Source organism: Pithys albifrons, chromosome 13 (genome assembly GCF_047495875.1).
Source record: "Pithys albifrons albifrons isolate INPA30051 chromosome 13, PitAlb_v1, whole genome shotgun sequence".
NCBI classification, from domain to species: domain Eukaryota; kingdom Metazoa; phylum Chordata; class Aves; order Passeriformes; family Thamnophilidae; genus Pithys; species Pithys albifrons.
This window is the reverse complement of record NC_092470.1, coordinates 21,869,898-21,897,184: the sequence shown is the minus strand read 5'-3', so window position 1 is coordinate 21,897,184 and position 27,287 is coordinate 21,869,898. Positions and strand designations below refer to the sequence as shown.

At 63.1% G+C, this 27,287-nt stretch overlaps 2 protein-coding genes across 10 annotated transcripts; both read left to right on the top strand.

The window, feature by feature from the left end:
* The first annotated feature begins 82 nt into the window (after positions 1-82).
* Positions 83-19,316, top strand: FURIN (furin, paired basic amino acid cleaving enzyme). Of its 4 annotated transcripts, none has more exons than XM_071568861.1 (16): positions 83-218; positions 7,224-7,590; positions 11,262-11,360; positions 11,967-12,062; positions 12,613-12,741; positions 12,990-13,066; positions 13,400-13,488; positions 13,695-13,867; positions 14,742-14,954; positions 15,045-15,145; positions 15,275-15,378; positions 15,553-15,670; positions 16,497-16,685; positions 16,788-16,912; positions 17,323-17,439; positions 17,517-19,316. In XM_071568861.1, exons 2-16 carry the CDS (start codon positions 7,411-7,413, stop codon positions 18,083-18,085), a joined length of 2,379 nt encoding a protein of 792 aa, XP_071424962.1. In that variant the 5' UTR covers positions 83-218; positions 7,224-7,410; the 3' UTR covers positions 18,086-19,316. The 4 variants fall into 4 exon arrangements, with proteins under 4 accessions (XP_071424962.1, XP_071424961.1, XP_071424960.1 ...); XM_071568860.1 differs by lacking the exon at positions 83-218 and adding an exon at positions 496-763; XM_071568859.1 differs by lacking the exon at positions 83-218 and adding an exon at positions 5,175-5,457.
* Positions 19,317-19,371: 55 nt separating this feature from the next.
* On the top strand, positions 19,372-27,047 carry FES (FES proto-oncogene, tyrosine kinase). 6 transcript variants are annotated; one of them, XM_071568858.1, is made up of 20 exons: positions 19,372-19,568; positions 21,009-21,102; positions 21,842-22,089; positions 22,188-22,361; positions 22,430-22,526; positions 22,926-23,109; positions 23,261-23,398; positions 23,509-23,628; positions 23,703-23,825; positions 23,894-24,080; positions 24,161-24,238; positions 24,463-24,672; positions 24,769-24,891; positions 25,118-25,171; positions 25,291-25,409; positions 25,607-25,701; positions 25,793-25,916; positions 26,014-26,171; positions 26,376-26,498; positions 26,657-27,047. In XM_071568858.1, exons 1-20 carry the CDS (start codon positions 19,470-19,472, stop codon positions 26,797-26,799), a joined length of 2,691 nt encoding a protein of 896 aa, XP_071424959.1. In that variant the 5' UTR covers positions 19,372-19,469; the 3' UTR covers positions 26,800-27,047. The 6 variants fall into 6 exon arrangements, with proteins under 6 accessions (XP_071424959.1, XP_071424955.1, XP_071424956.1 ...); XM_071568854.1 differs by having other exon boundaries at positions 21,857-22,089; positions 22,430-23,109; XM_071568855.1 differs by having other exon boundaries at positions 22,430-23,109; positions 24,517-24,672.
* Positions 27,048-27,287: the final 240 nt, after the last annotated feature.

Below are 27,287 nucleotides of genomic sequence, written 5' to 3'. Positions count from 1 at the left end.
GGCCCAGCACGGCCCGGGGTGCGCCGGCCCGGGCGCGGGAGGGCGGGCAGAGCCCCGCACAGGGCCGGGCCTGAGCCGGCGCCGCTCGAATAGCGAGGTCCGGGACACCCGTAACGTGCCGGGCTGTGGGACACATCCTGCACCCGGCGAGTTCCTGTTCGAGCTCCCCCGCCACAGCCTGGGCAAAGCGCTTCTCGCTCGGTGCAGCAGCAGGGCCGGTGCGTCTGTGCCGCCCCCGCCCCGAGCGGCTGCTCAGGGCGGAACTGAGGCTCGATGGCCGCGGCCGCTGCTGCTGAAGCCGCCGAGTCCCTCCCGCTCTGCCCCGACAGCCAGAGCAGGCCCTGGCCCAGCCCTCCTGCTGCCAGGCAGCCCCTCCGAGCTCCAGCGCCGCCGCCCGGGCTCCCACCTCGGGGCCGCGGGGCTGTTGCCCGTGCAGCAGGAGCCGCTGCTGTGCCGCAGAGCGGGGCGGGGGAGCCCCCGCGATTCCTGCGTGCAGGGGTGGTGTGAGGAGGGGCCGGGGGTTTCCCTAAGCAGCCCGGTGTTGCCTTTGTCAGCACGTCTCGGCTTCCGATGGGCATGAGGTTTGGTGGTGCCGGAGTGATGGGCTGGTGCAGGATGTCTCGGTGCTCACATCCTGCCACAGAAGATAACCGTTTCTCCTAAGCTGGGTAAAACTGCAACAGAGCCACTGCAGCCACATCTCACCTCTGACTGCTGCCTTCTGCTGGCTTCTCCGAAGAAAGGAAGAGGTTTAAAGGATGAGGTTTTTATCTTCCACGAAGTCTTGCTGGCAGGGGAATTAGGGAAGCAGGGGGACAGGGCCTGCACTGCCAGGTGCCTGCCCTGCAGGTGCTGGAGCAGGACCTTTGTGCCCGTGCAGCAGAGGCTGTGTGGGGAGAGGCCAGCCCTGGCAGCGAGGAAAGCCCAGTGCACATGTGCTTTTCCAGTTGGTGGGTCAACACTGGAGCACAATCCCTAAGGGAGTACAGGAAATTCTTTTCCCTTTGGTGTCCTTGGTCTGGCTTGAGAGCTGTTCCTCTGGAAGCATTTCGTTGAGGTGGTGTTGGGGAGAGCAGACCCAATTCTTGGCAGCAGTACTGTCCTGTTGTGGGCCCAGCTCCACTGGGATGGAGCATCTCAGCAGTGGCTGCAGAGGTCCCAAGGCTGGCTCCCTCCTGGGGCACTTGCCCTGGCCACAGAGATGCTGGTCTGGGTGGATCTGGTTGAGTGACCCTGGTCTGGCAGGGGTGGCTGCCCCAGGCATGGGGGCAGGTGGGCCCAGCCCCTGGCAGCCCCAGCTGGCCGCACCCAGCATCCTGGGCTCTGTCTCTGCTGTGGTGCCAGGGAAGGGGCTCCCTGCAGTCCACTCCACACAGCCCTGTTTCTGCCATAGGCAGGGTTGGGAGCTTTCTCCAGAGCTCCTCTGCTTCAGTATGTCCCTGCACAAGACAGGATGTGGGGGGCTCCCTTGATGCCCTGAAGCTGGTGGTTTGCTTGAGCAACCAAGGCGTTGGTGGCTTTAATGCTCCAGCACCTGAAAGTTCTTCTCAGCCTCCCCCAAGAAGGAGCAAGAGCCAACCCATGTGCTTCTGGCCTTTGCATCCAGATGACAACGGGAGCTCCCGCTCTGTGTTCCATCATCTGATGAGAAGTTGAGAGCTGTCACAGAGTGTTCCCACCTGATTAGTCCTGTGCCAGGGGGCAAGGAGAGAGTTTGGACAGGGTTAAAAGAAACAATTGGCCACAGCAGCTAAGGGCAAGCTTGGGGATTGGACACAAAGCACATACTGTCCCGTTCAGGTGAAGCAAAAGTAAAGATCTGGGCAAACAGGGAAATGCCTTCAAGCCTGGCTTGGTTCTGTGGCCGCAGGCACTGGAGGCTGTGGCAAGAAGCCACCCTTGGCTATGATGTGTCTTTGCCCCATGTCCCCTTTCCCCAGTGCAGTCGCTGCTGACGTGTCAGCCCTGCAGCACTTGGCTGTTGGCAGCCGGGCTGTGGCAGCGGTGGGGGGCACTTGGTAGGGCTGAGCCCCCCATTCCTAGGCTGGTGTCAGGCTGTGGGAGGCTGGCAGTGGCTGGCATGAGTCAGCCTGGGGCACGGGCCAGCCTGCCCCTCAGTGCTGTGCCAGCTGTGCCTGCCGCGCTTTGGGCTGGGTTTGTCTGTGTCTGCAAGCACCCCCTACCCAGCCCACTGAAGCCTGTGGGTACATGGGGCTCCTGCTGCTGGGTGAGTTCCCAGCCTGGTGTTCCCTGGACAAGTGCACTTGCATTCCTGTATGTTTCACTTGTTGGAGCCCCCTGAGTGCCATAGGCACCTTATGGTGCTTGGGCTGGGCAAGGGTGTCCCTGCACCTGCATGGCAGGTGATGGCAGGATGTTGTCATGGGACAGGTGATGGTAGGCTATGTCCTGCAGCCCAGAGCAGGGGCAGAGCTGGGGTAGGTTGATACCTTGCCAGCATTACAGCTGCTGCTGAGAGAGGCAGATAAAGCTCCAGAGCCCCCCAAGCTGCTGCTGTTTGTGTCTGAGGCTGTACCGCAGGACAAGGTCAGGATGTTCCGGCTGGGCCCAAGTCCCTGCATGTGCCCATAGTGAGTGAGATGTTGTGTCTGGGCACTGGAGATAAATAGAGCTGCTGGAGCCAGCAGGACCCTGTGGAGCACAGCTCCTGGCTGGGCCGTGGCAGTCCCAGGCTGATTGCATCCAGTGGGGAGGGAAGGGGCTAGAAAGGCTCCAGGGAAGGGGACTACAGCCTCAGCTTTGGGAGAGGGTGAGGGCAGGTGCATGGAGGGGGCTGGACAGCACAGCAGACGGGCTGTGGGGCTGCCCCTGCACTGGCACAGGATGGGGGAGGCAGAGTGGGCTGCTCTCTGCTGGGTAAATGTTCAGGTATTGATTCCATCCCTCCAGCTGTTTCTGCCTGCTGTCGCTGCCTGTTACATGGTTTCCTCTGCTGTTTGTGTGGGCTCTCTGCTCTTCCTCCTCTGGTCCCTGCTCACTGGCTGCTTCTGCCTCTAAGTCCCGTGGGTTCCCTGGGCTGTGGTGCCTGTGTGAAGGGGTGCAGCCCCATGTTGTTCTGCCTCCCAGGGAGCTGGGCAGATGGGCAGTTGCGTCACTGTTGGGCTTGGGCAATCTGCAACCTGAACGTCAAAAATTGACCTGTTTTCTCATGAAAGTGGGTTTCTATTGATTGTATGTGCAGCTGGTCCACACCGCACAGTGTGCTCAGTGCAGGGGGGTCTGTCCCAGCCCCAGTGAGCAGTTTGGCCCCTGTGCCTGTAGTGTGGGCCCCACGGGATCCTGGCAGGGCAGACCTTGCAAGACAGGACAGTGTGGCTGGCTCACAGCAGGGCTGCTGATTCACTGGGCATTGCTGCATGGAGCAGCTGCTCCTGGTGTCTCCAGCACTGTGCCAGTGCCTCTGAGCCATGGCCCCCCAGTCTGAGAGGAGGGTTCATGCTCCTGACAGATGTGGCTGCACTAACTGCTTCACCCTCTTGCTGTACCATGGCTGGGACAGAGAGGGATGCCAGGCAGTCCTGTCTGGTGAGGGGGGCACAGGAGCTGCTCAGATCTGTGCTCGTGGCTCTCCTCTCTGCTCTGTCTGCAGCTGGGCTTCAAAGGGGGCTGCCGGGACAGCGTGTCCCTTCCCTGATCGTGGCACTGTGCCACCCACAGCCAAGTGCTCACCAGCCCAGGCGTTGTCTTTGGCAAGGCAGTGGGGCCCGCGCGGGTCCCAGGCTGGTGGTTTATGTAAGAGTTCAGTGCTTCCTGCCTGCCTGCCCCGCGGCGCTTCGATAAGCCCGCGGTGACAAGGGCCCTTTGTCAGGTCCTCTCCCCAGCACCACATATCACAGGGCCAGGTGCAGCGGTGCCTCACCTGCCCTGGCACGGCTGCCAGCGCCCAAAGGAGGCAGATAAGGCACATGGGTGGGGCAGGCAGCCTGCCTCCCACCCCACCTCCTGCCACCGGGCCAGGTCCAGCTGCAGGCCTGCCCCCGTTCGTATGTCCTCCATATAACTCCGGGGCACAGCCGGCTCTGCTGTGCATCCAAGGGCCAGCCTGGGCTGGTCGGCTGCAGGGCCGACTCCTGAGCGTGCTGCAGTGGCATCAGGGTGAGTGCTGTGTGTCCAGGGTGTGCCAGGCCCCCGGGCTGCCCAGCAGGACTGTGACCCTGAGAGTGCGCCTGGGACATCACAGCCCCTGCAGCCGGTGGTCCTGGTGCAGCTCTTTGGGCTGAATGCTGGGGTCTGCCCAGCCTGAGCGTGGCCGTGGTGCTACCCTGCGGAACCAACCCAGTTTAGCACAGAAACCTGACCTGTGCCAGATTTTCTGGGCTGCTCTCAGCATCTCAGTTACCAAGGTGACCGTTTCCTGTGCGATTACTAATGCTTCATGATCTTGATCATGGTATCTGAGTGACTTCCTTTCCATAAAGGAGCACTAGGACCCGCTCCTGCCTGGGGCTGCCAGAGCCATTGCAGGTGTGGAGGATTCAGGTCAGTTTGGGTTCTGCTGCTCTTGCATTACTCGTGACACAGTGGATTGTTTTTTACAAATGACTGAAGCAATTTCACTTCTCATCTTTTCTCCTTGGTGGGTCTCTCTCCTGAAACAGGGCTCATGCATTTTCCTTGTGTTGCTGCTTTACAGACAGTTTCTCTGTCAGGCTGCTGCACACTGATCTGGAGCTGCACCCCCAAGTTACGGACCCCATGGGAAGGCGAGTGCTAATCCCAGAGCCTGGCTGGGGAACTCCGGCTCCGGGGGCTGCCAGGGCTGGAACAGGCTGGTCTGGCTGCGCCGTGTCCCGCCAGCCCCATGTTGAAGCGTAACCCACCGCCTGCTGCACCAGGCGGGAGACGGGGCATCTCCGATGTGCCCTGCGCTGCGGGTGCCCTCGTACCCCCGGTCAGTGCCAGGGACCCATGGGGGGCTCACGGCTCTCAGGGGGCAGATCCGGGTCTCTTGCTTGGGCTGGCACAGGTAACCCCCAGGTGGGCACGGACAGGCCCGCGCAGGAGAGGCTGCGTTAAGCCCCGGGCCATGCCCGGCGCTGGCGGGGCGGAGCGGCCCCGGTTCTGGCGGAGCCGCGGGCGGGGAGCTCGGAGCGGGTGCCGGGGGTCGGTGCCGGGCCCGGCACTGCGGCGGGCGGGGCGGGCGGCGGTGACGGCATCCGGCGGCGCCCGGCGGAGCGGCGGCCGGGCCGGGCCGGGCCGGGCCGAGCCGAGGGAGCCGCGCGGGCCGGTGGCTCGGCCGTCGGGGCGGGGCCGGGCGGCGCTGACAGCTGCGCGGCGTAAACAAGCGGCCCCGCCGGCCGCCCCGGCCGCCCCTGCCTGGGCCGGGCCGGGCTCCGGGGCGGGCGCTCCGGGCGCCCCGCGGCGTGACGCGGCGCCGCTGACAAACGGGCCCGGCCGCCGGCGGGACGGCGAGGAGCGGAGCGGGCAGGCCTCGCGGTAAGGGCGCGGGACCCCGGCCGGGGACGGCTCGACCCGTCGGCCCCCGCGGTTTGACAGCTGGGGCGGCCCTGCCGGTGGGCCCCGAGAGGCAGCGGGGTCGCGGCCGCTGGGCAGGCTCGGGGCGCTGCCCGTGGGGACGTGCGGTCCCCGCGGAGCCGCGTCCGGCCGCCCGGCGTCATCGGGGAGCGGGCGGGGGGCCGGGGCAGCCGCGCTCGGAGCTGCGGCGGGGGCGGGCAGAGCCGCCGCTGCGGGAGGCCGAGGGGGAGCCGGGCCGCGTCCCGCCGCTCCCGCGGCCCCAACACGGCCGCCCCCGCCGCCGGAGCCGCCCCGGTGCGGGCCCGAGCTGCCCCCGCGCCCAGCGCTTCGCAGGCGGCGGGTCCGGCGTGGAGGCCGCGCGGGGTCCGGGCTGTTGTCCCGGGGCGGGGCTGTCCCCACGTGGAGCGGTCACCGCCGGAGTGGGGCGGCTGCTGGCGCCGCGACCACCGAGGTGCGGGACAGTGCCTGGCTTGGGGCCTGGCTCGGGGCCAGGTGCTGGTGCGGAGATCAGCCGTGGCAGACAGTCTCCCCTCGTCCGTGCTTGCTGCTCCCTGCTCATGCGGTAGCTTTTTGCCTTCCCTGGGTGCCCTGGGAGCCTTTCCCACTGGAAACTGCTGTGGGCCCTGGCACAGTCCTGCGCGCGGGGTTGCTGTCCAGCCTCCGGCGGGTGCCTCGACTGGTCGCTGAGGGGAAGCCTCGCTGTGCCAGAGTCGCAGCACTGTCTATGCCGCAGCCTGTGGCGAGGTCTCCGGCGGCTGCCAGGAGCTGTCTCCTCCGCTGGCAGCATCGCAGGCTCCCGGTTCGCTGTGGCCGCTGCTGGCCACAGGGGAATGGGGCTCCTCTGGGCTCTGCTAGCGCTCACCTTTCCCGCTGTCTCTGAAGCACAACCAGATGTTCCAGAGCCCTTGTGAAGCTCGCCCTGGCACCATCATACCGTGTGCTCCCTGGCGCTGGGTGGGTCACTCCCTACTCTGTTCCCACTATCTTCTTGGATTTGCCCTCCCACGTGGTGTGAGAGGTCCCTGGACATTCCTGGGTTCATGCTGGCATACACCTCTTTTCCTGGTCCTGGTTTCCTCCCTGTTATGAAGATGAGTCACAGCGGTGTCACCATGTTGTGCTCCGGAGGAAGGACAGAGCAGAGCTGCTGCTGGTGGCAGGCAGTGCAGCGTTTGGCACAGCTGCCAGGCGTGGCCTGCTCGATGGCTGTGGAGGTGTCGGCTTGGGGTCTGCTAACTGCAGAGCAGGGACTGTCTGTGGCTTTCCTCCTGCCAGTGTCTAATTTAGCTGGGGTTCCTTGCACAGTGCTTGGGGACATCTATGGTTTCCCTTTGGGACTGGAGAGGCAGGCCTCCCACCCTGGTTGCTCCCAGCTCTGCAGCAAGATATGACCATCCCAGCTGGAGCAGCAGGAGGAGCAGTGTCCCTTGCCTTGCCTTTCCACCTCCTTCAGTGCGCTCCTTCTCTCTCAGTTGCTTCCCCCTGTTTGTAAGCAAACATTGGGCAACAGGCAAGGTAAACAGCAGCTCAGTGCCAGGGCAGGCACGCTGGACTCCCTGCTGAGCCGGGCGCCTGCTCGTCTGTCTGTGCCGTGGTGGGCAAGCAGGGGCTGTGTGCCAGGGCCCCCTTTCTGGATGCCAGAACCACGGCTCAGTGCAGCACAGCCTGACCTCTCTGGGTCTGAGGAAAGGTACCCTGGGCCTGACTACTGCCCTGTCTCTCTGCAGATCGTGCTGCTGTCCCAGACGCCCTGTTCCTGTGCTGTTGTGGGCTCAGCCCCATGAGGTCTTGGGCTGAGTGGGGACCAGCAGGGCAGAGAGGCCGGCACGCCCTGGAGTGCTGACGCTGGGAGACCACTGGACCTGCCGCTCCTGGGACCCTCCTGCTCCTGGCTCTAGGAACCCCGATTCTCTGATGGATCTGAGGCCCTGCTCGCTGCTGGTGCTCTGGACTCTGGTGGTTGCTCTTGCTCTCCTGGCTCAGGAGGTGCTGGCCCAGCATATTTACACCAACACCTGGGCTGTGCTTGTCCCTGCAGGGCCCCAGGAGGCTGAGAGGCTGGCCAGGAAGCATGGATTCCTTAATCTGGGCCCGGTAAGTGCTCTGCTTCCCTCTCCCTGTGGAGCCAGTGTTCTCTGCTGTGGTCTGGGTGGGCATTGAGCTTGGCCGTGGAGCCAGCTTGGGGGCTGCTCCTCTTGGCAGCAGGGCCACTGTATTTTTGCCTGTTTGCTGCAGCCTTCTGGCATCCACTGCCTTGACTCAAGTGTGGCAATTAACTGGATGGAGCCAGAGCCTACCTCTGCCAGCAAGACAGTTTGGTGGCACGGCACACGACCTGCTGGAGGGGGATGGAGGAAAAGCCCATCCCAGTGTGAAAGAACTGGACTGGCAGTGCTGTGTGCTGGTGGAGGATGGAAGGGCTCCTGGTTCCCACTGGTGTGAGCTGCCTCAGTGTGGCATGGCCTCAGCTCAGCTGGGGCTGCAGCGCTGTCTCCAGGGTGTTCACTGAGTGGCTCTGACAGCAGCTGCGTGTCCTTGACCCTAAACTGCCTTTGGCAGAAGGTGTGACAACAGGTCCCCACCACGCTCTGCTTCCCCTGCCCTCAGCCAGGGACTACGCAGTGCACATGGCCATACTGGGGCTGAGCTGGTTCTCTGGGAAGGAAGTGCGGGGTGAAATCCCAGAGGAAATTGCACAACTGGGAGCTGTGGCATCAGAACCTCACTGTGAGCAGCTGCTGGGAGCTGTGGCAGTGGGAAGGTGGCTGCTGCAGGAGCCAGCAGGACCTTGTCCTGCCACCTGAAAGGAGCCTTTCATGGGCACTGCATACGCAGGGAGCCCCAAGTCCTCTGGGGCTTGTGGTAGAGGAGGGAGGTGTGATGCTTGTGGCTGGTCCCCACTGAGATTGTCTGTGCTGTGGGGGCCATGGCATGGCCTCACGCAGGTGCTATTAGTGTGGAAGTGGCTCAAAACTGGTTTCAGGGGAAAGAACTTGTCAGGCCAGAGCTGCTGCCATGCTGCAGGGACTGGGAAAGTGGCCCAGGGTATGTCCCTCTAGGCGGGATCTCTGACAGGACCTTTCAGAGTGAAGATGGGGTTGAAGTGCCATCAGCCTGCTCCTGGCAGTGCTTCCCATTGCACTGTGTGCCAGGTCCCAGGCCTGGCTGCCAGAGCCAAGGGGCACTGGCTCTGTGGCCATGTCTTCACCGGTGCAGGGTCCTGTGCCTCAGCTGGGAGCCCAGGCCTCTCTGGGATCTGTCCTGGTGACCCATAGATGTTCTGTGCCAGCTCTGCCGTTGCCTTCTCCCACACCGTGGTTCTGCAACTGGAGGCTGGTGCATCTCCCAGTCTCTCTGGCCCCTTGCTGCACCCCTTGGAGCTGCAGTGAGGCCATCCTTTGCAGGCACAGCCTTGCGTGCTGTGGCACCCTGAGCTGTGGTGGGAGCCCCTGGTTTGGGCATGTTTTCTTCCATTCTGAAGCCTGTCCCTGTGTCTATGCTGTGGGACAAGACTTGGCTGGCCTGGGCTTCGCAGAGGGGCTGTAGTGGCCTGGTGGGAAGAGCAGGGCTGGAAGGAGCCTGGCTTTCCCTCCCGGAAGGTTTCTAGGTTGCTGCTCCTGGGATTTGTGTCGCTGGGACAGGATGTGCAGCCAGGCTGGGAGGGGGAGGGCTGGGTGCTTCTGGCGGTGCCCCAGTGAGAGGCCCCCAGGGTCCTTATCTGAGAGGATCCTGGCCTCAGCCTGGGGTCTGGACACTGTCCCTGAAGCTAAGATGTCCTGGTGTACTCCCGGCTCTGCTGCTGCCTGTAGAGCTGGGGCCAGTGGCACCTCAGGCAGAGAGGTGCCAGGGCCCATGACTGGTGCCAGTGGCCTCAAAGAGGACCCAGGGGACAGTGTGAGGAGGCAGGGGTCAGAGGAGAGGAACGGATGTGGCAGTGGAGTGGGAGCATGGGGGTTTGCACTGTTGGGGTTGTGCAAAGGAGGGGCAAGAGGGAAGGGCACTGCTGGTGCCACTGTTGAACTGTGCTGGCAGGACAGTGCCAGCCTGGTTTGCCTCCCAAACCACTGGTCTGCCAGTCCAGCACGTAGCCCAACTTCCAGGACTAGGCGAGCGTGCAGGCAGCTTTCTGGCCCTGGGGCTGGCTGGAGCAGCCTCAGGCTGTGGCTAGAGGTTGGGAAGCGGTGCTGAGCTGGCACTGGGGAGACATGGTACTGGGGGGTGGCTCTGCCCTTGCTGAGGACAGGGACTGTGGGGATTAGGGTGGAAGCATGTGGGCTGGCTGGCTCCTGGCTGCCACTGCGGTGTCTGTACAGACCTAATCCAGTCGGATGACCAGGCAGAGCCAGGATCTGTGTGCAGGAACAATTGGGGCTCTGTCTGTACCCCTGGAGGGGGTGAGGGATGCTGGGGGAGGGTAACCAGCCTGCGCTTTGCATTCCTCTGCCAGCCCATAGCAGAGGCTTTGAACCTCGGCACCTCCCCAAGGGCTCTGAACTGCCAGGCATCCCGGGGAGTTCTCGGTGGACATGGTGTGCTAGGGGAACAGGTCCAGAGTTCGAGGTGAACTACGTGACTGCAGCCCGAGCTGCTGCCCTGTGGCCGAGGGTGCTGCTCAGCCAGGTGTGCCTTCCCTCCCTGCTTGGCCCAGGCTGTCCAGACTGGTGGCACATCTGCAGAGCTCTGATAAGCTGGGGAGCTTTGTTAGCCACAAACAGACTGGTTTGGGGTAGGCTGAGGTGAAGGACGAGATGTCCTCATGTTCACACAGCCACCATGGCCCATCCCTGTTGGCTCTGGCACAGCCTGGGCAGATGGATCCTACCTGCAGCTGCAGCTTGGGCTCCGTGGCTCCCAAGGGACTGGCTGGGTGCTCAGCCCCTTCTCCCTAGTCCAGGCAGGCTGCTGGGCTAGGAGTCCCTGGCTGGCTGGGGTGGGGCCACTGCATCCACCAGCCCCGGGATGTGTGGGAAGGGATACGGAAATGACAGCGCTGGAGAGGGTTTGGAGTTTAAAAATAACTGTCTGGGCAGTGGCCGGACTGTGCTGGGGTCCCAGGCTGGGCTATCCACCTATGTGTGGAAGTGGAGCTGGGGTGAGCACAGCGTGGCTCCTCTGCAGTGGGAGTTGGACCCTGCTGGGATCGGAAGCCTGCATGCCCCCACCCTCTTCCCCTGTGGAGCTGGCTGTGCCCCACATAGAGACTGGCGCTGGGTAGGTGCTCTAGTGGGGTGCCTGGGGAGAGGGGCTCTGCCAGTGGCCTGTCCAGGGATGCAGAGGTGGGTGCAGAGTCTGGTGCAGACCCTGCCCTGGCTGAGACCACCTGGGGTGAGGGGCTTGGAGCCCCTGGGACCGTCCTCCAGCAGGAGCTGGTTGGTGCTGGGAAAGGAGCCATGACTTTGTCTCCTGAGGCTGGTGTCTCACCCAGGCTGGCTCCAAAAGGCCTGGTCCTCTCTGCCACTGCTTGCCTGGGGCCTCCCTTCTAGGGACAGGGACAGTCTGAGACTTGCTGCCCTGTGGGACCCATGGAAGGATGAAGTGTGCAGAGGCTGCATTTCTGCAGCCCCAGGGTCTTTCCAGCTGTCCTGTCACCAGGAGCCAGAGCCTCTCACAGGAAGTTCTGTCCCGTATACCTGGACACACACCCCACCTGCCACTCTAGAGTGGGAGGCCCAGCCTGCCTGTGGCAGCCCTGGGGCTCAGAATTGCAGGTGATGGGGCTGGAGAACTGAGGAGTCTGTCCCATGAACGGCATTTTTGTGTTGCAGATCTTTGACGACTATTACCACTTTCGGCACCGTGGTGTGGTGAAGCGTTCCCTCTCGCCCCACCAGCCCTGGCACAGCCGCTTGGCCAGGGAACCGCAGGTTTGTGTGTGGGATGGCTGGCCTTGGTCCCGGGCACTTCACATGGCCATGTGAGCAGCACTGGGCACAGGATGGGGCTGAGCTCCCTTGACCATCCCCTGCCTGAGCTGGGTGGAAGCTCAGCACGTGTCCAGCAAGGGCAGGGGTTGGTGGAGCCAGTGCCACTGGCCTGTGGGCTGCTGTGAATACAGGGCCTGGGGCAGCCTCTGCTCCTGTGAGAGTTCTGTGTCCTTGTATGTGCGACAAGGCCTGCAGGGCAGTGCCGGGTCCCAGTGCAGCAGTATGGGAGGGCTGCCATGATCCCCATCCCCTGGCTCCAGCCCAGGCCCTGGAAGGCATGTGGTGTGGCGGCTCTTGGCAGTTCATGGCTCAGTGGAGCTCAGTGCTCTGATCGTCCCGCTCTGCTGGAGCGCAGCCTGTGCAAGGCTCGGCTGGGCAGGAGGCCGGAAGGGCTGGGCTGGGGGCTGCCATAACTCTGGGAAGTTTGATCCTCTGCCAGGCCAGGGCTGTCTGTAAGCTCCCCAGGGAGAGCCCCTCCAGGCAGGCTGGGTGCAGGGGCCTGGGAGGCTATTGGCATGAGGGACCCCCTGCTCTCTCTGTCTCCAGGTGCAGTGGCTGGAGCAGCAGGTGGCAAAGCGCAGGACCAAGCGGGACATTTTCATGGAGCCCACGGACCCCAAGTTCCCACAGCAGTGGTACCTGGTGAGTGCTGGATGACGAGGGGACACACAGTCACAATAGCAAGTGCAAGTCTGGAGATGTAGATGTGGCACCTGAGGAACTGCTGTCAGGCAGCTGCTGCCAGGTTGGCAGGGAGGAGAAAGGGGAAGGCCTGAGACAGCCACCTGGTGTTGTGTGATGGGAACACCCCAGGGAAGAGGCTCTGCTCACAGGGCTTTGACTCCCTGCTGGGGAGCTGGGAGGGCTGGGGAGGGGCCAGGGCTGGACTGGGAGGTGCAACCCTTTTCCTGGCCTGGGAATAGTCTGTGCCCCTATCTGCATCCTGGATCTTAGGCACAAGCCTGATCTCTGCAAAGGGAGCTTTGTCTGTGGGTCCCAAGCAGAGTCTGACGCTCAGTCTTCTCAGAGCAGCCCTTCTCAGCTTACTGTGCCCAGCCCTGTGTCTGGGTCACGGGGGTTCCTTGTTCCTACTCACAGCAGAGCAGGGTGAGGACTGGGGAGGCTTTGGTCACACCCCCACTGCAGTGCCCACGGCTGGCATAGTTCCTAGTGCCAGGGTTTCTTTTGGCAGTACAACACAAACCAGCGGGACCTTAATGTGCGTCAGGCCTGGGAGCAGGGATACACAGGCAAGGGCATCGTGGTGTCCATCCTGGATGATGGCATCGAGAAGAACCACCCTGACCTGGAGGCCAACTATGTGAGTGTGGGTGATGCCCATAGGGCAGAGTGCTGCAGGAGCCGGTCTGGGTGTCTGTGTCCTCACAAGGCAGTCCTGGAGCTGTGAGGTGCAGGGCTGGTGCCTGCCGTGGTGGGACATGGAGGTGGGACTGGAGCCTGCCCACTCTGCACAGACCAGCCTCAGGCTGTGGAGTGCATGCATGGAGTGAGGGAAGTGGGCTCGGTGGCACAAGTAGACAGTCTCCAAGTGCCCAGTTTGTCTTCCAGGACCCAGGGGCAAGTTTTGATGTCAATGACCAGGATCCAGACCCGCAGCCCCGCTACACACAGATGAATGACAACAGGTGAGGCAGGAGGGAGCAGGGAGGATGCAGAGACCAGATGTGGCAGGGACTCAGTGCAGTGCCACCCACCATGGCCTGCAGGAAGCTGTGGGGCTAGCAGCACACTTCTGCCCCGTGAGGAGCCCCCCATTTCCCCTTGGACACGAGCAGCATCCTTTGTCTGCCCTTTGCTGGTGCATGCTGTTGAGTGCCCTGGCTCTGGAGCAGGAGGGCAGGTGGAGGAGCCTTTGCTGGTCTCCTGGCTGGGGGTTGCTGGGTCTGCAGCCAGTGCCCACCCCTGTACTCCACTCCTTGTGCCCCTTGTGAGCACGCTGTGTCCTGTTTTGGCTGCAGGCATGGCACGCGCTGCGCCGGGGAAGTGGCTGCTGTGGCAAACAATGGGATCTGTGGTGTCGGAGTGGCTTACAATGCCAGGATTGGAGGTGGGTGCTGCCCTGCCCTGTGCTGGGCCCTGCAGGCGCTGAGTGGCTGTAGGAGCAGCTGAGCCGGGAACCTCAGCACTGCTGGCTGGAGCATCCCTGTGACATCCTGTGGCACAGGGGGCAGCAGGGGTTGGAGGGTTTTCGCCATAGCACTGTGGCCACCCTGCCCTGTCCAGTCGCTGGTGACATCTGCTCTCTGGCCCTAGGCGTGCGCATGCTGGATGGGGAGGTGACTGATGCTGTGGAGGCCCATTCCTTGGGCCTCAACCCCAACCACATCCACATCTACAGTGCCAGCTGGGGCCCTGAGGACGATGGCAAGACTGTGGATGGCCCGGCCCGGCTGGCAGAGGAGGCTTTCTTCCGTGGGGTCAGCCAGGTGAGCAGGAAGGTTTGCTGGGGGAGAACTGGCCTGGCTCCTGCCCCTTTCCCCAGGTCTCCCTTTCTCTGCCTACCCTGGTTGTTAACCTGGTCCTTCTGGGATGAGCCATTTCTCAGCCCATCTCCGGGATCAGGCTCTGTTGGTTTTTCTTGTTCTTCCTGTATGATGGCTGTGAGTCAGGGCTTCTCCCAGGTGGTGTCTCACCTTTCTGAGAAGCCCTGTGCTTCCCACTGTGAGGGCTCCTGTGTGGGACAGTCTCTGCGTGCTCTCCAAGGACCTGTGCTGGTGTTTGTCTGGCTTTGTGCCAGCTGCTCACCCTCACTTTCTCTGCCTGTCCTCACCCACTATACCCATGTGCTGGCGGTGTTGCCTCCTGGGGAGCTGTGTCGTGTTCCACCCTGGATTCCCTACAGAGAGTCGCAGGCAGTGCTGCGCCAGCTCTGTCACCCCTGCTGCAAGGGAAGCGACCATGCTTGGGTACTGAGCTGAATCCAGGGTTGTGCCATTGGCTCCCTCAGTGCTGCAAGGCACTGCAATCCCATGCAAACAGAGTCAGCCTGAGTGACTTCCAAGAGGAAAAAGACTTTGGCTTTTGGACGCCTCACATTGACAGGGCTTCCTGCCACCTTGTGTCTCCCCCATGGGGACAGCCCTGGAGTCGCTGTTGAGGTGCCTGGCACCCTCCATAGGCATGCCGGGCTGTGACCAGGGTGTCTTGCTGTCCCCAGTGTCACAGCTGCATCTGCTCAGTCTTTCCCACTTAGGCTACAGGAGCCCTGGGACCAGTATTGTCCACTTGTCCCCAGCTCCAGCCTGGGACTTCTGTCTGTGGTGGTGCCGGTGCTGGCGCTCACCCTGTCTCTGTTGCCAGGGCCGAGGCGGTCTGGGCTCCATCTTCGTCTGGGCATCCGGGAATGGGGGCCGCGAGCACGACAGCTGCAACTGTGATGGTTACACCAACAGCATCTACACGCTGTCCATCAGCAGCACCACACAGTATGGCAACGTGCCCTGGTACAGCGAGGCCTGCTCCTCCACCCTCGCCACGACGTACAGCAGCGGCAACCAGAACGAAAAGCAGATCGTGAGTAGGGGCTGCTGCTGTCTGCAGGCCCTGAGCTTCGGGGGATGGAGGGGCCTGCAGCAGCTCCCACCCTGGCATTCTTCCTCACAGGTGACAACTGACCTCAGACAGAAATGCACCGAGTTGCACACTGGGACATCAGCCTCGGCACCTCTGGCCGCTGGCATCATTGCCCTCGCCCTGGAAGCCAAGTAGGGGCAAGACAGAGGGGGCTGGGCAGGGGTGGCTGTGCCAGCCCCACCTGGCAGCAGTGCCTGGACACAGACCTGTGTGGGGCCAGCAGGAGCTGGCACTGACCTGAGCCCCATGTCTCCCTGCAGCAAGAACCTGACTTGGCGGGACATGCAGCACCTGGTGGTGCAGACCTCGAAGCCTGCTCACCTCAACGCCAACGACTGGGTTACCAATGGTGTTGGCCGCAAAGGTACCAGGGTGCTGGGGAGGGACCAGGGGCACCACTAGTCTGGGGGTGCTGGGGCACAGAGCACCCTGGCAGGTGGAGGAGGCAGGAGGCCCTGGTGAGCATGCAGCATGGCTGGGCAAATATCCCTGACTTGGGTACCCTTAGGAGTGGTGCTGACTCCCTCCTTGTCCATAGTCAGCCACTCCTACGGCTACGGCCTGCTGGATGCCGGGGCCATGGTGAGCCTGGCCAAGAACTGGACAACAGTGGGACCTCAGAGGAAGTGCGTCATCGACGTCCTTGCGGAGCCCAGGTAAGGGCTGGTGAGCCTAGGAGGGCATCACCTGGTGTCTGTCCAGTGCAGGAACTTGAGAGCCTCTGGGCATCCTTCTGCGAGAGCCTGGGCAGAGTTGGGAAAGGCACTTTCAGCTGTCCAGCACCAACCTTAGCTGCTGAGCCTACCTGCTGTGGGGCTGGGCTGGTGGGTGTGGACGGGCTGGGGCGCTGCAGTTGGGGCACAACCAGCACAAGTCATCCTGGACAGAGCGGCTTTTCAGGGGGCAGACAGAAGCTCCTTTGACTCCTGCTTGGCTGCCGCCACCACAGGGCAACATGTGCAGTCTTGTGTGCAGCTGGGGCACTCCTGGGGGGTGCCTGGGCATGGAGGGAGCCAGAGCTGGTCTCTGCCCTGACCGCCTGGGGATAAAGCCCTGACTGGACACAGTGGTCACATCCTTTGCTGGCACCAGTACCAGCGCTGGGAGGCAAGCAGCTGCATGCCAGCAGCAGGATGGGGATGGCTGTGCCCATCCCATCCCTGGCCATGCCGTGCAGGGTGCAGCTGGCCTGCAGTGTGTGAATAAAGGGCCCATTCAGGGCTGCATGGGGCAGTGGCTGGAGAGGCAGCACTGGGCAGCACAGACCCCCTCATGCCTGGGAGCTGGAGCACTGTCTGCACCAGTCAGGGAATGGCCTGAAGATGCTGCCACTCCCATCTACTGCAGAGTTGATTCCTGCTTTGGCTGCACTGGTGCACAGTGCCCGGTCCCCAGGGCAGCTGCAGAGCCCCACAGAGAGAGTGGGGACTGGGGCACCCTGTCATGTCTCCCTGGTCTGAGACTGGCCTCACTCATGCCCAGCCTTGGCAGGGACATTGGGAAGCGCTTGGAGGTGCGGCGGAAGGTGGATGCCTGCCTGGGGAAAGCCAACTACATCAGCCGGCTTGAGCATGCGCAGGCCAGGCTGACACTGTCCTACAACAGACGTGGGGACCTGGCCATCCACCTGGTCAGCCCCATGGGCACGCGCTCCACCCTCCTGGCTGCCAGGTAGGTGCCAGGTTGTGGGGTGCTCCAGGCTGGACCCCAGCCCGGGCTGGCACAGGGGAGTTTGGGATATGTTGGCACCCACATTTTGCCCCTGTCACTCAGGCCCCATGACTTCTCCGCTGATGGCTTCAATGACTGGGCCTTCATGACAACACACTCGTGGGATGAGGACCCCTCTGGGGAGTGGGTGCTGGAAATTGAGAACACCAGTGATGCCAACAACTATGGTAGGGCTGGGCCTCTCACTCCACTGCCTCCCTTTAAGTCTGAGGTGTGTGGCCACCTGGCTTCCCTCCGTGCTCCCAAGCTGAGTGGCTGATAACACCTCTGATGTTTTGGGTGACCTGGCTGGGGAGAGACTGGATTTGGGCATGTGGGGTGGGGATGCACCCCCTCAGGCAGCAGGAGTCTGGGCAGCAGGTGACTCTATGCCAGCTGGCCTGACCTCCCTGCCCCATAGGCAGCCCTTTGCAGGGGTATGGCCCCACATCAGGAACTGTGCCAAATGGTAGGCACAGCTCTCCTTGTCCCCTGGCAGCTGTGGAGGGAAGCACTGTGAGCCTCCTCCCTGTGCCTGTCCCAAGCATATGAGTGGTCTCACAGGCACCTTGATGGTTCTCACCCCCCATCGTTGCAGGCACGCTGACCAAGTTCACACTTGTGCTGTATGGGACGGCCACCGACTCCCCCAGCCTCTCCAACCAGCTGGAGAGCAGTGGCTGCAAGACCCTGACCCCCAGCCAGACCTGCGTGGGTGAGTGTGGAGCTGGTGGGGAGGCAATGAGGGGCCAAGGCAGCCCCCAGCCCGTGCTGACACTGTCTGTCCCACAGTCTGTGAGGAGGGGTACTACCTGCACCAGAAGAGCTGCCTGAAACGCTGCCCTCCTGGCTTTGCACCTGGTGTCCAGAGCACGCACTACAACCTGGAGAACAGTGTGGAGCCCATCACGCCCCACCTCTGCCTGCCCTGCCACCCCTCCTGTGCCACCTGTGCGGGACCTGGCCCCAACCAGTGCCTCACCTGCCCTGCTCACTCTCACTTCAGCAGTCTGGACCTCTCCTGCTCCCACCAGACACAGAGCAGCCGTGCATCCCCTGCCCTGGCAGATGGTGAGGGGCCGGCCGAGGCCCCCTCTCGAGTCAACCTGCCTGTCCTCATCGCCAGCCTCAGCTGCATCCTCATTGTCATTGTCTTTGTCACCATCTTCCTGGTGCTGCAGGCACGCTCAGGCTTCAGCCTGCGGGGCGTGAAGGTCTATGCCCTGGACAGTGGGATTATCTCCTACAAGGGGCTGCCCTCCGACATCTGGCAGGAGGAAGGCCCCTCCGAGTCAGATGGTGAGGATTATGAGGCCCACAGCGAGAGGACTGCCTTCATCAGAGACCAAAGTGCCCTTTGATGAGCCCTCCTGCCCCTCCCTCCTCCCTGCCCAGCACTGCGGGGCTGCGGCAGGTGAGGCTGAGGGGCCCCGGACTCTGCCCCTGTCCCATTCCCACATTGCAGCAGCCTGAGGCTCCCACCTGCTGGCACCATCCCTCTGCCCCAGCCTGGGTGGCCTGGCACAGCCCTGCTGGCACCATCCCCAGCACGGCACCGCCCCAGTCTTGCACCATCTCTCCTGGCCCCACATCCATCCTGTGCCCCATGCTGGGGTGTTTGGTGGCAGTGGGGCCCCTGGTCCTGTGCTGGCAGGACCCTACCCTGTGTCTCCTACCCTGAGCAGGCACCTGCTGCTTGGGGTCCCATGAGTCCTTCAGGGTGGGCAGCTTGTGGGTTCTGTGGGTTGCCGTGGCTCGAGGTGGGCTGTCTGGGACAGGGGTGGCTCTGCCTTGCAGGGCTGAGCCCCCATGGCACAGTGTTCCCCCGCTGCCCTCAGCCCCCAACAGGCTGTGTCACTGGCTTGGTCCATTGTGTCCTGGCTCCCTGTCACCTGGCCAGGCCTGTCTGTCTCCACCTGAGCCCTTCAACAGCAATAACGGCCAGGCCTTGGCTGCCGCTGCCGGCTTGCCTGCTCTCTGCCCATCCCACCATGACTGCCTGCAGGGGGCAGGAGCCCTGGCACCGCGGAGTGGGGGGCCAGGCACTGCCTTCCCCTGTGCCTGTGATGCAGCCCAGGGCCTGGGTAGGGACCCCTCGAACAGACCTTGCTCTGGGGGCCTACCCCAGGCCCTGCTGTTCTGCCACCAGGCAGGGCTCAGGCAGCCCTGGTGCCAGCACTGTCCTGGCTCTGCCTGCACCCCGCCTGTGCCAGGCAGCGCCTGGCAATCCTGCAGGCCCAGTCCCCCGACGTGCCTTGCCCCCATTTGGTGACAATCCGTTCTGCCCCCCACCAGAGCCCCTTCCCTCGCTGCCCCTTCCCCGCGGGCTGGGGGCTGGTGCCGCGAGCCCCTTTGCCGTCCGCTGCCACACACCGGGGCCGTGGCACGGGTTCCCACCCGCGCCAGCCACAGATGGAGCTGCTGGCCAGGGGCCACAGGACTATTTTTCTATAACAACTTTTTGGTGCACAGTAATTTTTTCTTGTAATTTAATCAGCCAGGAGCTGCCTCCTGAGCCTGTTTTTAATTTAATGGATGTGGATATAACGCTAGAGAGACTGAGTTATTAAATGTTCAGATCTATGCAAACCAGCTCTGCTCCCTGTGCTCTTGTGTGGGCACCCTGACCGGGGTGGCAGCCTGGCCACAGGTCCCAGGGGCACCTGGATCTGCTCCAAAGCTGCAGGAGAGGGGTCAAGAACCGCCCTTCTCTGACTGTGGGCAGGAGCCAGTGCTGGGCAGGGCATGTGGTGGGGACAGGCGGAGACTACCTCACCTGAGCCAGGGGAAGCAGCTTCTTATGAGGACCTGCAGCAAGGACAGCTCATTCCAGAGCTGGCTGTGGTGAGTGGAGAAGGGGCAGGGGCTCAAAAGCGTGGGGCCTTTCCATCCATTTGTACAGGGTGTAGGCTGAGCCTTTCCCGTGCAGCCTGGGGACCAGCAGCAGCCTGCAGCTGGAGCACAATACCTCTGGCACAGGAATGGCCAGACTGGACCTGGGACCCACTCATGCAGTGGCAAAGCAGCAGTACAGCCCACTTCAGCCCCACCAAGCCCCCTGCAGGGTCTTGTCCACCCCAGGAGGGCTTGTCAGGGCTGTGATTGCTCGCAGAGGCAGCTCCTCTTTGCAGAGCCTCTCGGCCTTGCTATGCCCACAGCAGCTTCCTGTGGTCAGGACCGAGTTCCCCGCAGTGTGCAGGGGCTGCAGTGCGCTCACCCTGCTCTTCCTCTTCTCACAAGGCTGGCCCGGGGACGGGCAGCAGTTGGAGCTTCCAAGGAAGGGAGCTGCAGCCTGGCACAGGCAGGGAGGGAGCCTGTGCTGCTCGGTGGGATGCTGAAGGGATGCTGGGGGTGGGAGAAACATCACCGCAGCCCCTGGCCATGCTGGGCCATGCCACAGACCCACTCTGTGGCATGACCACTCCCCATTGCTCAGCTGTGGGAAGGCAATTCAGCAAAGCTCCTGTTTGATGTGCTTTTTCCCTGACTTCTTCTAAAAGTGGAATTGGTCCTGTGGTGTCCTTCAAGTGACCATGACACCCCTCTGGGGCTGGAGCCTCCCTGCCAGGCACAGGAGGTTGCTCAGCCCAGAACACCCAAGCAATGTACAGGCTGAGTGGAACGAAGCTGACCTGAGTTGTGCCAGCAGTGGTACTTGGCAATGGCCTGGTGGCAGGAGCTGCCTGGCAATGCAGTTGGCAGGGCTGAGCAGCCCTGGGACCAGTGAAGCCCTTTGAAGGGAAAGTGCCCAGGGCTGCTGCAGGGAGCAGGGCCCAGCCATGCAGGTGCAGGCTGGCAGTGAGGGCTGGGGCATGGTACTCTGGGCGTCCATGCAGTGGGTACTCTGTCCTGCAGCCTTTCACAGTCACAAGAGCCAGGCTTGAGGGTAGTGGCAAGGTGGCCACCCTTCAGTAGGGCTGCACAGAGCCCTGGAGATCCCCCAAATCCTGCAGCCTCTTGGGGACGCAGAGGTGTGGAGCAGGGCTGTGTGTCAGACAGGACTCAGCAGGGTTGAGGGGCTTTGCTGGGTGGGAGACCCACAGGCCAGGGCTGAGTGGAGGCTCCACAGGGACAGTAGAGCCCTGGGTATGCAGGGATGGATCCTGATGGTGTCAGGCCCTGGTGGGAAGCAGCTGGGAGGGGCTATGGGGCTGGGAGCTGCCCACCTGCAGCAGAGCCATGTGCCAGTGCAGCTGTGGGTGTGGGGACTGGCAGGGAGGGAGGAAGCGCAGGAAATCTCGCAATGGCTGTATGGTCAGCACCAGATTTCCTGTTCCTCCCCAGGAGCCAAAGCTGCACCGGGTCCAGACCACGCCAGCCCCGGCTCCAGCAGGACGCCAGCAGCAGCCCCACGGCAGGGACCTCACAGCAGACGCAGGTTGGAGGGCCTGTGCCCCAGCAGGGCGCTGGCAGGGACAGGGGATACCTTTGTGGGGTAGGAGGGTTCTCGGCCCTGGCCCTCAGCAGGGTAAAGGGCTATGCCAGGGGATGTCCTGTCCTGCGCAGGGAGATACCCCAGCACCCTCCTGCTCCTGCTGTGCTCTTGCCAAGCTGCAAAGCACCTCAAGACTGCTGCTGGGACTGGTTTGGTTCCCAGCTTCCCAATGGCCATGGTGGAGTCCTGGGTGCTGGGGCATATTCAGACTCAGCACCTTCCTCTGGGGATCAGCATCCTGTCTTGCTCCTGCCAGCTTCCCAGGGGTGCCCTGGTCTCCCAGATCTCCCACACTGTGGGCACAGGGGTGACAGTGCCAACAGGCGGGACAGGTCTGGAGCTATCAGAGCACACGAACTGGTGCCCATCTGGGGTGGGGGGCACAGTTTCACTGCCCTCAGGAGGAGTCCCACGCACAACAGAGGTGACGCTGCTGTGTCTGACCCCCCACTTCCTCCTCCCCTGCACTGTCCTGCAGGCTCCACTCCCACAGGGCTTGGAGGGCTCACCCTGCTGCTTTGAATGCACTTTTCAAGGCCAATTGTAGGGAGCAGGGAGGGTCTGCCCTGCCACACATACTGGGTGATCAGGTGGAAGGACATGAGGTGCAAAGGGCCCTGGCCACTGGTGCAAGCAAGTGCAGGGCAGCAGCCTTGGCTCAGGCTGTCCTGGCACCCCACAGCCTTCCCCCACCCAGACAGCAGTGCCATGGGCTTCGGGCCAGAGCTGTGGTGCCCACGGGGGCACAGCGCGCTGCTGCAGCTGCAGGACGGGGAGCTGCGTCTCCTGGAGCTGATGAAGAAGTGGATGTTGCAGCGTGCCAAGAGCGACCGGGAGTATGCGGGAATGCTGCACCACATGTTCTCCCAGCTGGAGAAGCAGGAAGGCACTGGGCAGCTCCGCAGTGACCATGGTGGCCAGATTGAGAAGGTAGGAATGCCCCAGAGCAGGAGCATGCTTTGCAGAGCTGGGCGTGGTGCTGAAGGGTGCTGTCCCCACACTGTCCCTGAAGCGCTGGCACCCCGCAGACCTGGTGGGTGCTGGTGAGCCAGACAGAGACGCTGAGCCAGATCCTACGGCGGCACGCAGAGGAGCTGGTGGCAGGGCCACTGGCCAAGCTGAGCCTGCTCATCCACGACAAGCAGCAGCTGCGCAAGGCCTTCAGTGAGCAGTGGCAGCAGCTCAGCCAGGAGTACACTCGGGTATGTGAGGAGCAGCAGGGAGGTGAGGGCATGGCCTGGCCTCACTCCCTGACCATGTCCCTCCCCAGACGACACAGCAGGAGATGGAGAAGCTGAAGGCACAGTACCGCAGCCTGGCACGCGACAGCGCCCAGGCCAAGCGCAAGTACCAAGAGGCTAGCAAAGGTGCCAGCCTGGTCCCCAGCCCTGTCCCACTGCACCCCCTCCCGTCTTCCCTTGTGGGTCAAGGATGGCTGGAGCTTCTCTGGGAATCATGGCCCAGATTGGAGCGGGTGGGAGCTCTTGGTGTGGGCAGCAGCAGGAGACCCCAGCCTGGCCTCCAAGAAACTGGGCAAAAGTCCAGAGGCCTTGGAACACCATGCTGTGGCTCAGGAGCATCCCTATGTCACAGTATAACCATCCCAGCCTTGGTTCCCCTGCCTGCCCTGGGACCCTCTCCAAGCCCATCACCTCCTGGTCCCTTGCCCCTGCCCTGCCAGATGCCCTGGCCCCTCACTGACATGCTGCAGCGCTGGGACCGGTGGTGTGCTGGCAGTTGGGGTTTTCCACAGCCTCTCCCCACAGACAAAGAACGGGACAAAGCAAAAGAGAAGTACGTGCGCAGCCTCTGGAAGCTCCATGCCCTGCACAATCAGTATGTGCTGGCTGTGCAGGCGGCTTCACTGCACCACCAGCACCACTACCAGCGGATGCTGCCCAGCCTGCACCAGTCCCTCTACAGTTTGCAGCAGGAGATGGTTCTTGTCCTGTAAGAGCCTTGCCCACCCCACTGCCTGTCCTGTGCCCCACTGGCCATCCCACATCCCACTCCCCATCCTGAACCCCGCTGCCAGCCCTTAACCCCACTGTCAACCCCTGAGCACCGCCATGGCCCCTGAGAACCAGCAGTACTTCCACAGAAAGGAGATCCTTGGGGAGTACTGCAGCATCAGCAGCCTGGTACAGGAGGACGTGCTGGCCGTGCACCGTGAGATTGCTGTTGCCATCCAGGCCATCAACCCTGCCACTGAGTACAGCGGCTTCATCCAGAGCCACCAGTATGGCCCTGCACAGCCCCAGCCTCTCCAATGGGCACTGCCCTGCCACCCACAGTTGCTGGCAGCTGGCACAGGGTAGAGGGAGGCAGAGCTATGCCGGGTGCCCACAGGTATGACTCCGAGGTGCCACCAACTCTGTCCTTTGATGAGAGCCTGCTGGAGGAGACAGAGAGCCTGGCGCCGGGGGAACTGCAACTGAACGAGCTGACCCTTGAGAGTGTCCAGCACTGGTGAGTGGGGCCAGCCATGAGTAGTGGCAGGTTAGGGGCAGGGACTCAGCAAGACACCGACATGTCTCTTGCAGCCTGACGTCGGTTGAGGAGGAGCTGGCGGCCGCCACGGAGGCTGTGAGCAGCAAGGAGCAACGGGTGCAGGAGCTGAAGGCAGAAATCCATGACGAGGAGCAAGGCTGGAGCCCTGGGAAGCGGTGAGGTGCAGTGGATGGGGGTCAAGGGGCTAGGGTGGCAGGTGCTAACCACGCTGTCCCCTCCTCAGAGTGCATTTGCTGAGCAGGCGGCAGGGCCTGCACGAGGCACAGCAGCAGCTCGAGGGCTGCCTTTGTGCCCAGGCCAAGCTGCGGGCACAGCGGGACCTGCTGGCAGGGAAGCTGGCAGAGCTGGGGACCAGGGACCCCCTGCCTGCCCTGCCTGTGCCAGAGGACTGGCAGTCTGTCTCCTCCACGGTGAGTCCTGCCTCCTGCACCCTGGGAGCTGCAGGGATGGGGTCCTCCCCAGCTCGGGCACAGCTCACACCTCCCCCCAGGAGCAGGAGCGAAGCGGGGCCAGCGCTCTGGAGACCCTCAAGAACCACATCACGGGCATTTTCAGCCCCAAGTACTCAGTGAGTCCCTGGGCATCTCCAGCCACCCTGCTCTCCAGCCAGCTGGCCCTCCTGGCCCCCCTTGACCTTTTCTCTCTGGCCCCGCAGCCCCCTCCCCTCCCTGCTCCAGCCCTTCTACTCTCTGCTTCTGCCTGCCCTGGGCACAGCTTCCAGGCACTGCTGCTGCCCCACCTCTGCCACAACTCAGGGACAGGCATGGCTGGGCTTACCCTGATTCTTTCCAGCTGCCTCCCCCTGTGCTCCTGATCCCAGAGGTGCAGAAGCCGCTGTGCCAGCAGGTCTGGTACCACGGGGCCATCCCACGCTCAGAGGTACAAGAACTGCTGACCTGCAGTGGGGACTTCCTGGTGCGGGAGAGCCAGGGCAAGCAGGAGTATGTGCTCAGCGTGCTGTGGGATGGGCAGCTCCGGCATTTCATCATCCAGGCTGCTGATGTGAGTGACTATGGGCAGGGGGGATGTCCAGGGTAGCCCCATGTGGGCAGGTGGGGGTCCCTGCTTGGCACAACCTCTCAGCCTCCCTCCTTGCAGAACATGTTCCGGCTGGAGGGGGACAGCTTTCCCACCATCCCGCTGCTGATCCAACACCTCCTGCAGAGCCAGCAGCCCATCACTCGCAAAAGCGGCGTTGTGCTGGCCAGGGCTGTGCCCAAGGTGACACAGGGAGTGGGGAGAGGGACAGGGCCCCTGAGTGGGAGCTGCCTTGCCCAAGCCCTTCGCCTGCCCACAGCTGGGCTGGGAGTCCCAGGCATGCTTCTCCAGCTCAATGGGGGGAGTAAGGCCTGAGGGATCCTGATGGCTTGAGACCCTCTCTGGGGCTGAGAGGTGGCTGCCAGGAGATGTAGGCTGGGGGGCAGCTCACCGATGTTGCTTGATGCAGGACAAATGGGTGCTCAACCATGAGGATGTGTTGCTGGGGGAGCGCATTGGCCGGGTGAGTTGGGGTGCTCTGGGCTCTGCAGGAGGGCCCAACTGTCCTCACAGTGGCCTGCAGGACAGGACTTACCTTGGGCCACATGTTGAGCTGAGCCAGTGTGCCCCTGTCCTCGGCAGGGTAACTTTGGGGAGGTGTTCAGTGGCCGCCTGCGTGCTGACAATACCCCTGTGGCTGTGAAATCCTGCCGGGAAACCCTCCCACCTGAGCTCAAGGCCAAGTTCCTGCAGGAAGCCAGGTCAGTGTGAGCACCGTGCTTGTCCCAGATGGTCCATCCATCCCTGGGGCTGTTCAATCCCATCGGACTGCAGCACTCTCGTGCTGAGGGCTGTGTCCCTGGGCCGACTGGGTGGAGCACCCTGGGGATGGCACTGGTGGCCTGTGGCTGGGGCAGTTGGGCCCCCACACTGATGGTGTCCATCCCTGTCCCCACAGGATCCTCAAGCAGTACAGGCACCCGAACATCGTGCGACTCATCGGTGTCTGCACACAGAAACAGCCCATTTACATCGTCATGGAGCTGGTTCAGGGTGAGTGGCTCCGTTCCATGGTCCCTAAGCACATGTGGGCAAGGTTGCCAGGTGTGCCCAGGCACCCACCAGTTCTGCAATCCGGGTGCAGGGGGGGACTTCCTGAGCTTCCTGCGCAGCGAGGGGCCTCACCTCCGGGTGAAGGAGCTGGTCAAGATGACAGAGAATGCTGCTGCTGGCATGGAGTACCTGGAGAGCAAGCACTGCATCCACAGGTGGGTCCTGGCAAGGCAGGGAGAGCCCTGGAACCTTCACCATCCTGGAGGCCCAGGGACAGCCATGGGCATGGCTGACGGCTTGGGGACACCCCAGGGACCTAGCTGCTCGCAACTGCCTGGTGACAGAGAGGAACACTCTGAAGATCAGTGATTTTGGGATGTCACGGGAGGAGGAGGATGGCATCTATGCCTCCACAGGGGGGATGAAGCAGATCCCTGTCAAATGGACGGCCCCCGAAGCACTCAATTACGGTATGGGATGGTGGTGGGCACAGCCTGGCACCCCACAGCTCAGCTGGGAGCCAGAGTCCAACACTGTCCCTCTCCCACGAACCTGACCCTGAGGAGGGAAGCAGAAATCCAGAGTACTCCATCTCTCAGGAGTGCAGGCACAACCAGGCAGTAGTGACATGGGTGTCTGTAGCCACCACCATTCATCCTGCTCCATGTCCCCAGGCCGATACAGCTCAGAAAGTGATGTTTGGAGCTTTGGGATCCTGTTGTGGGAAGCCTTCAGCCTGGGCGCTGTTCCCTATGCCAACCTGAGCAACCAGCAGACGCGGGAGGCAGTGGAGCAGGGTAGGGGACACAGCAAGGCTGGATCCGAGGGCTGCTGGGAGCTGCGGCTCCAGCACGGTGATCACGGTGGAGCTGTGCCTGTGGGGCAGGCTGGACGGGGCTGTGGGGGTGAGGGACTGGCCGTGCAGGCTGCCATGTCCCCAGCCCTGTCGCCGCAGGTGTACGGCTCGACCCCCCTGAGCAGTGCCCTGAGGAGCTGTACCAGCTGATGCAGCGCTGCTGGCAGTATGACCCCCACAAGCGGCCCAGCTTCAGCACCATCCACCAGGAGCTCATCGCCATCCGCAAGAGGCACCGCTGACAGGGGGCACCGGGGCCCCTGGATCAATCCCGCGGCAGGGTCCCTCCCTTGGGCAGCGATGGCATCCCTGTATCCGTCCCACGGCAGTGCCCGAGAGTACCCCAGAGCCCTGCCCGGGCAGCCGGTGCTTGCCGTGCAGCTCTAGGTGCCCGTACCCCTTTCCCAGCCCCGGGGCAGAGGCTCCTGCATGCCCCAAGTGGGGCACGGCACCCACAGCTCCTGCCCAGCGTCATCCCGCTCAATAAAGCCAGGAGCTCTGCAGCTGCGCGTCTGTGGGGTCTGCGAGGGGACAAAGGCCTTGCACTGGGCCGGGGCACGGGCACCTCGATCGGGCAGCGGGGCTGGGAGGGTGGCCGGGCCGGTCCCCGCGCTGCGGGCGAGGTGCCCATCCCGGCCCGGGGCGCCGTGCCCGCTCCGAGCGGTGGGTGCCGGCGCTCCGACGGCGCCTCCCCCGGGCCCGGGGCGGGGGCCGGGGCCGGAGCCGGGGT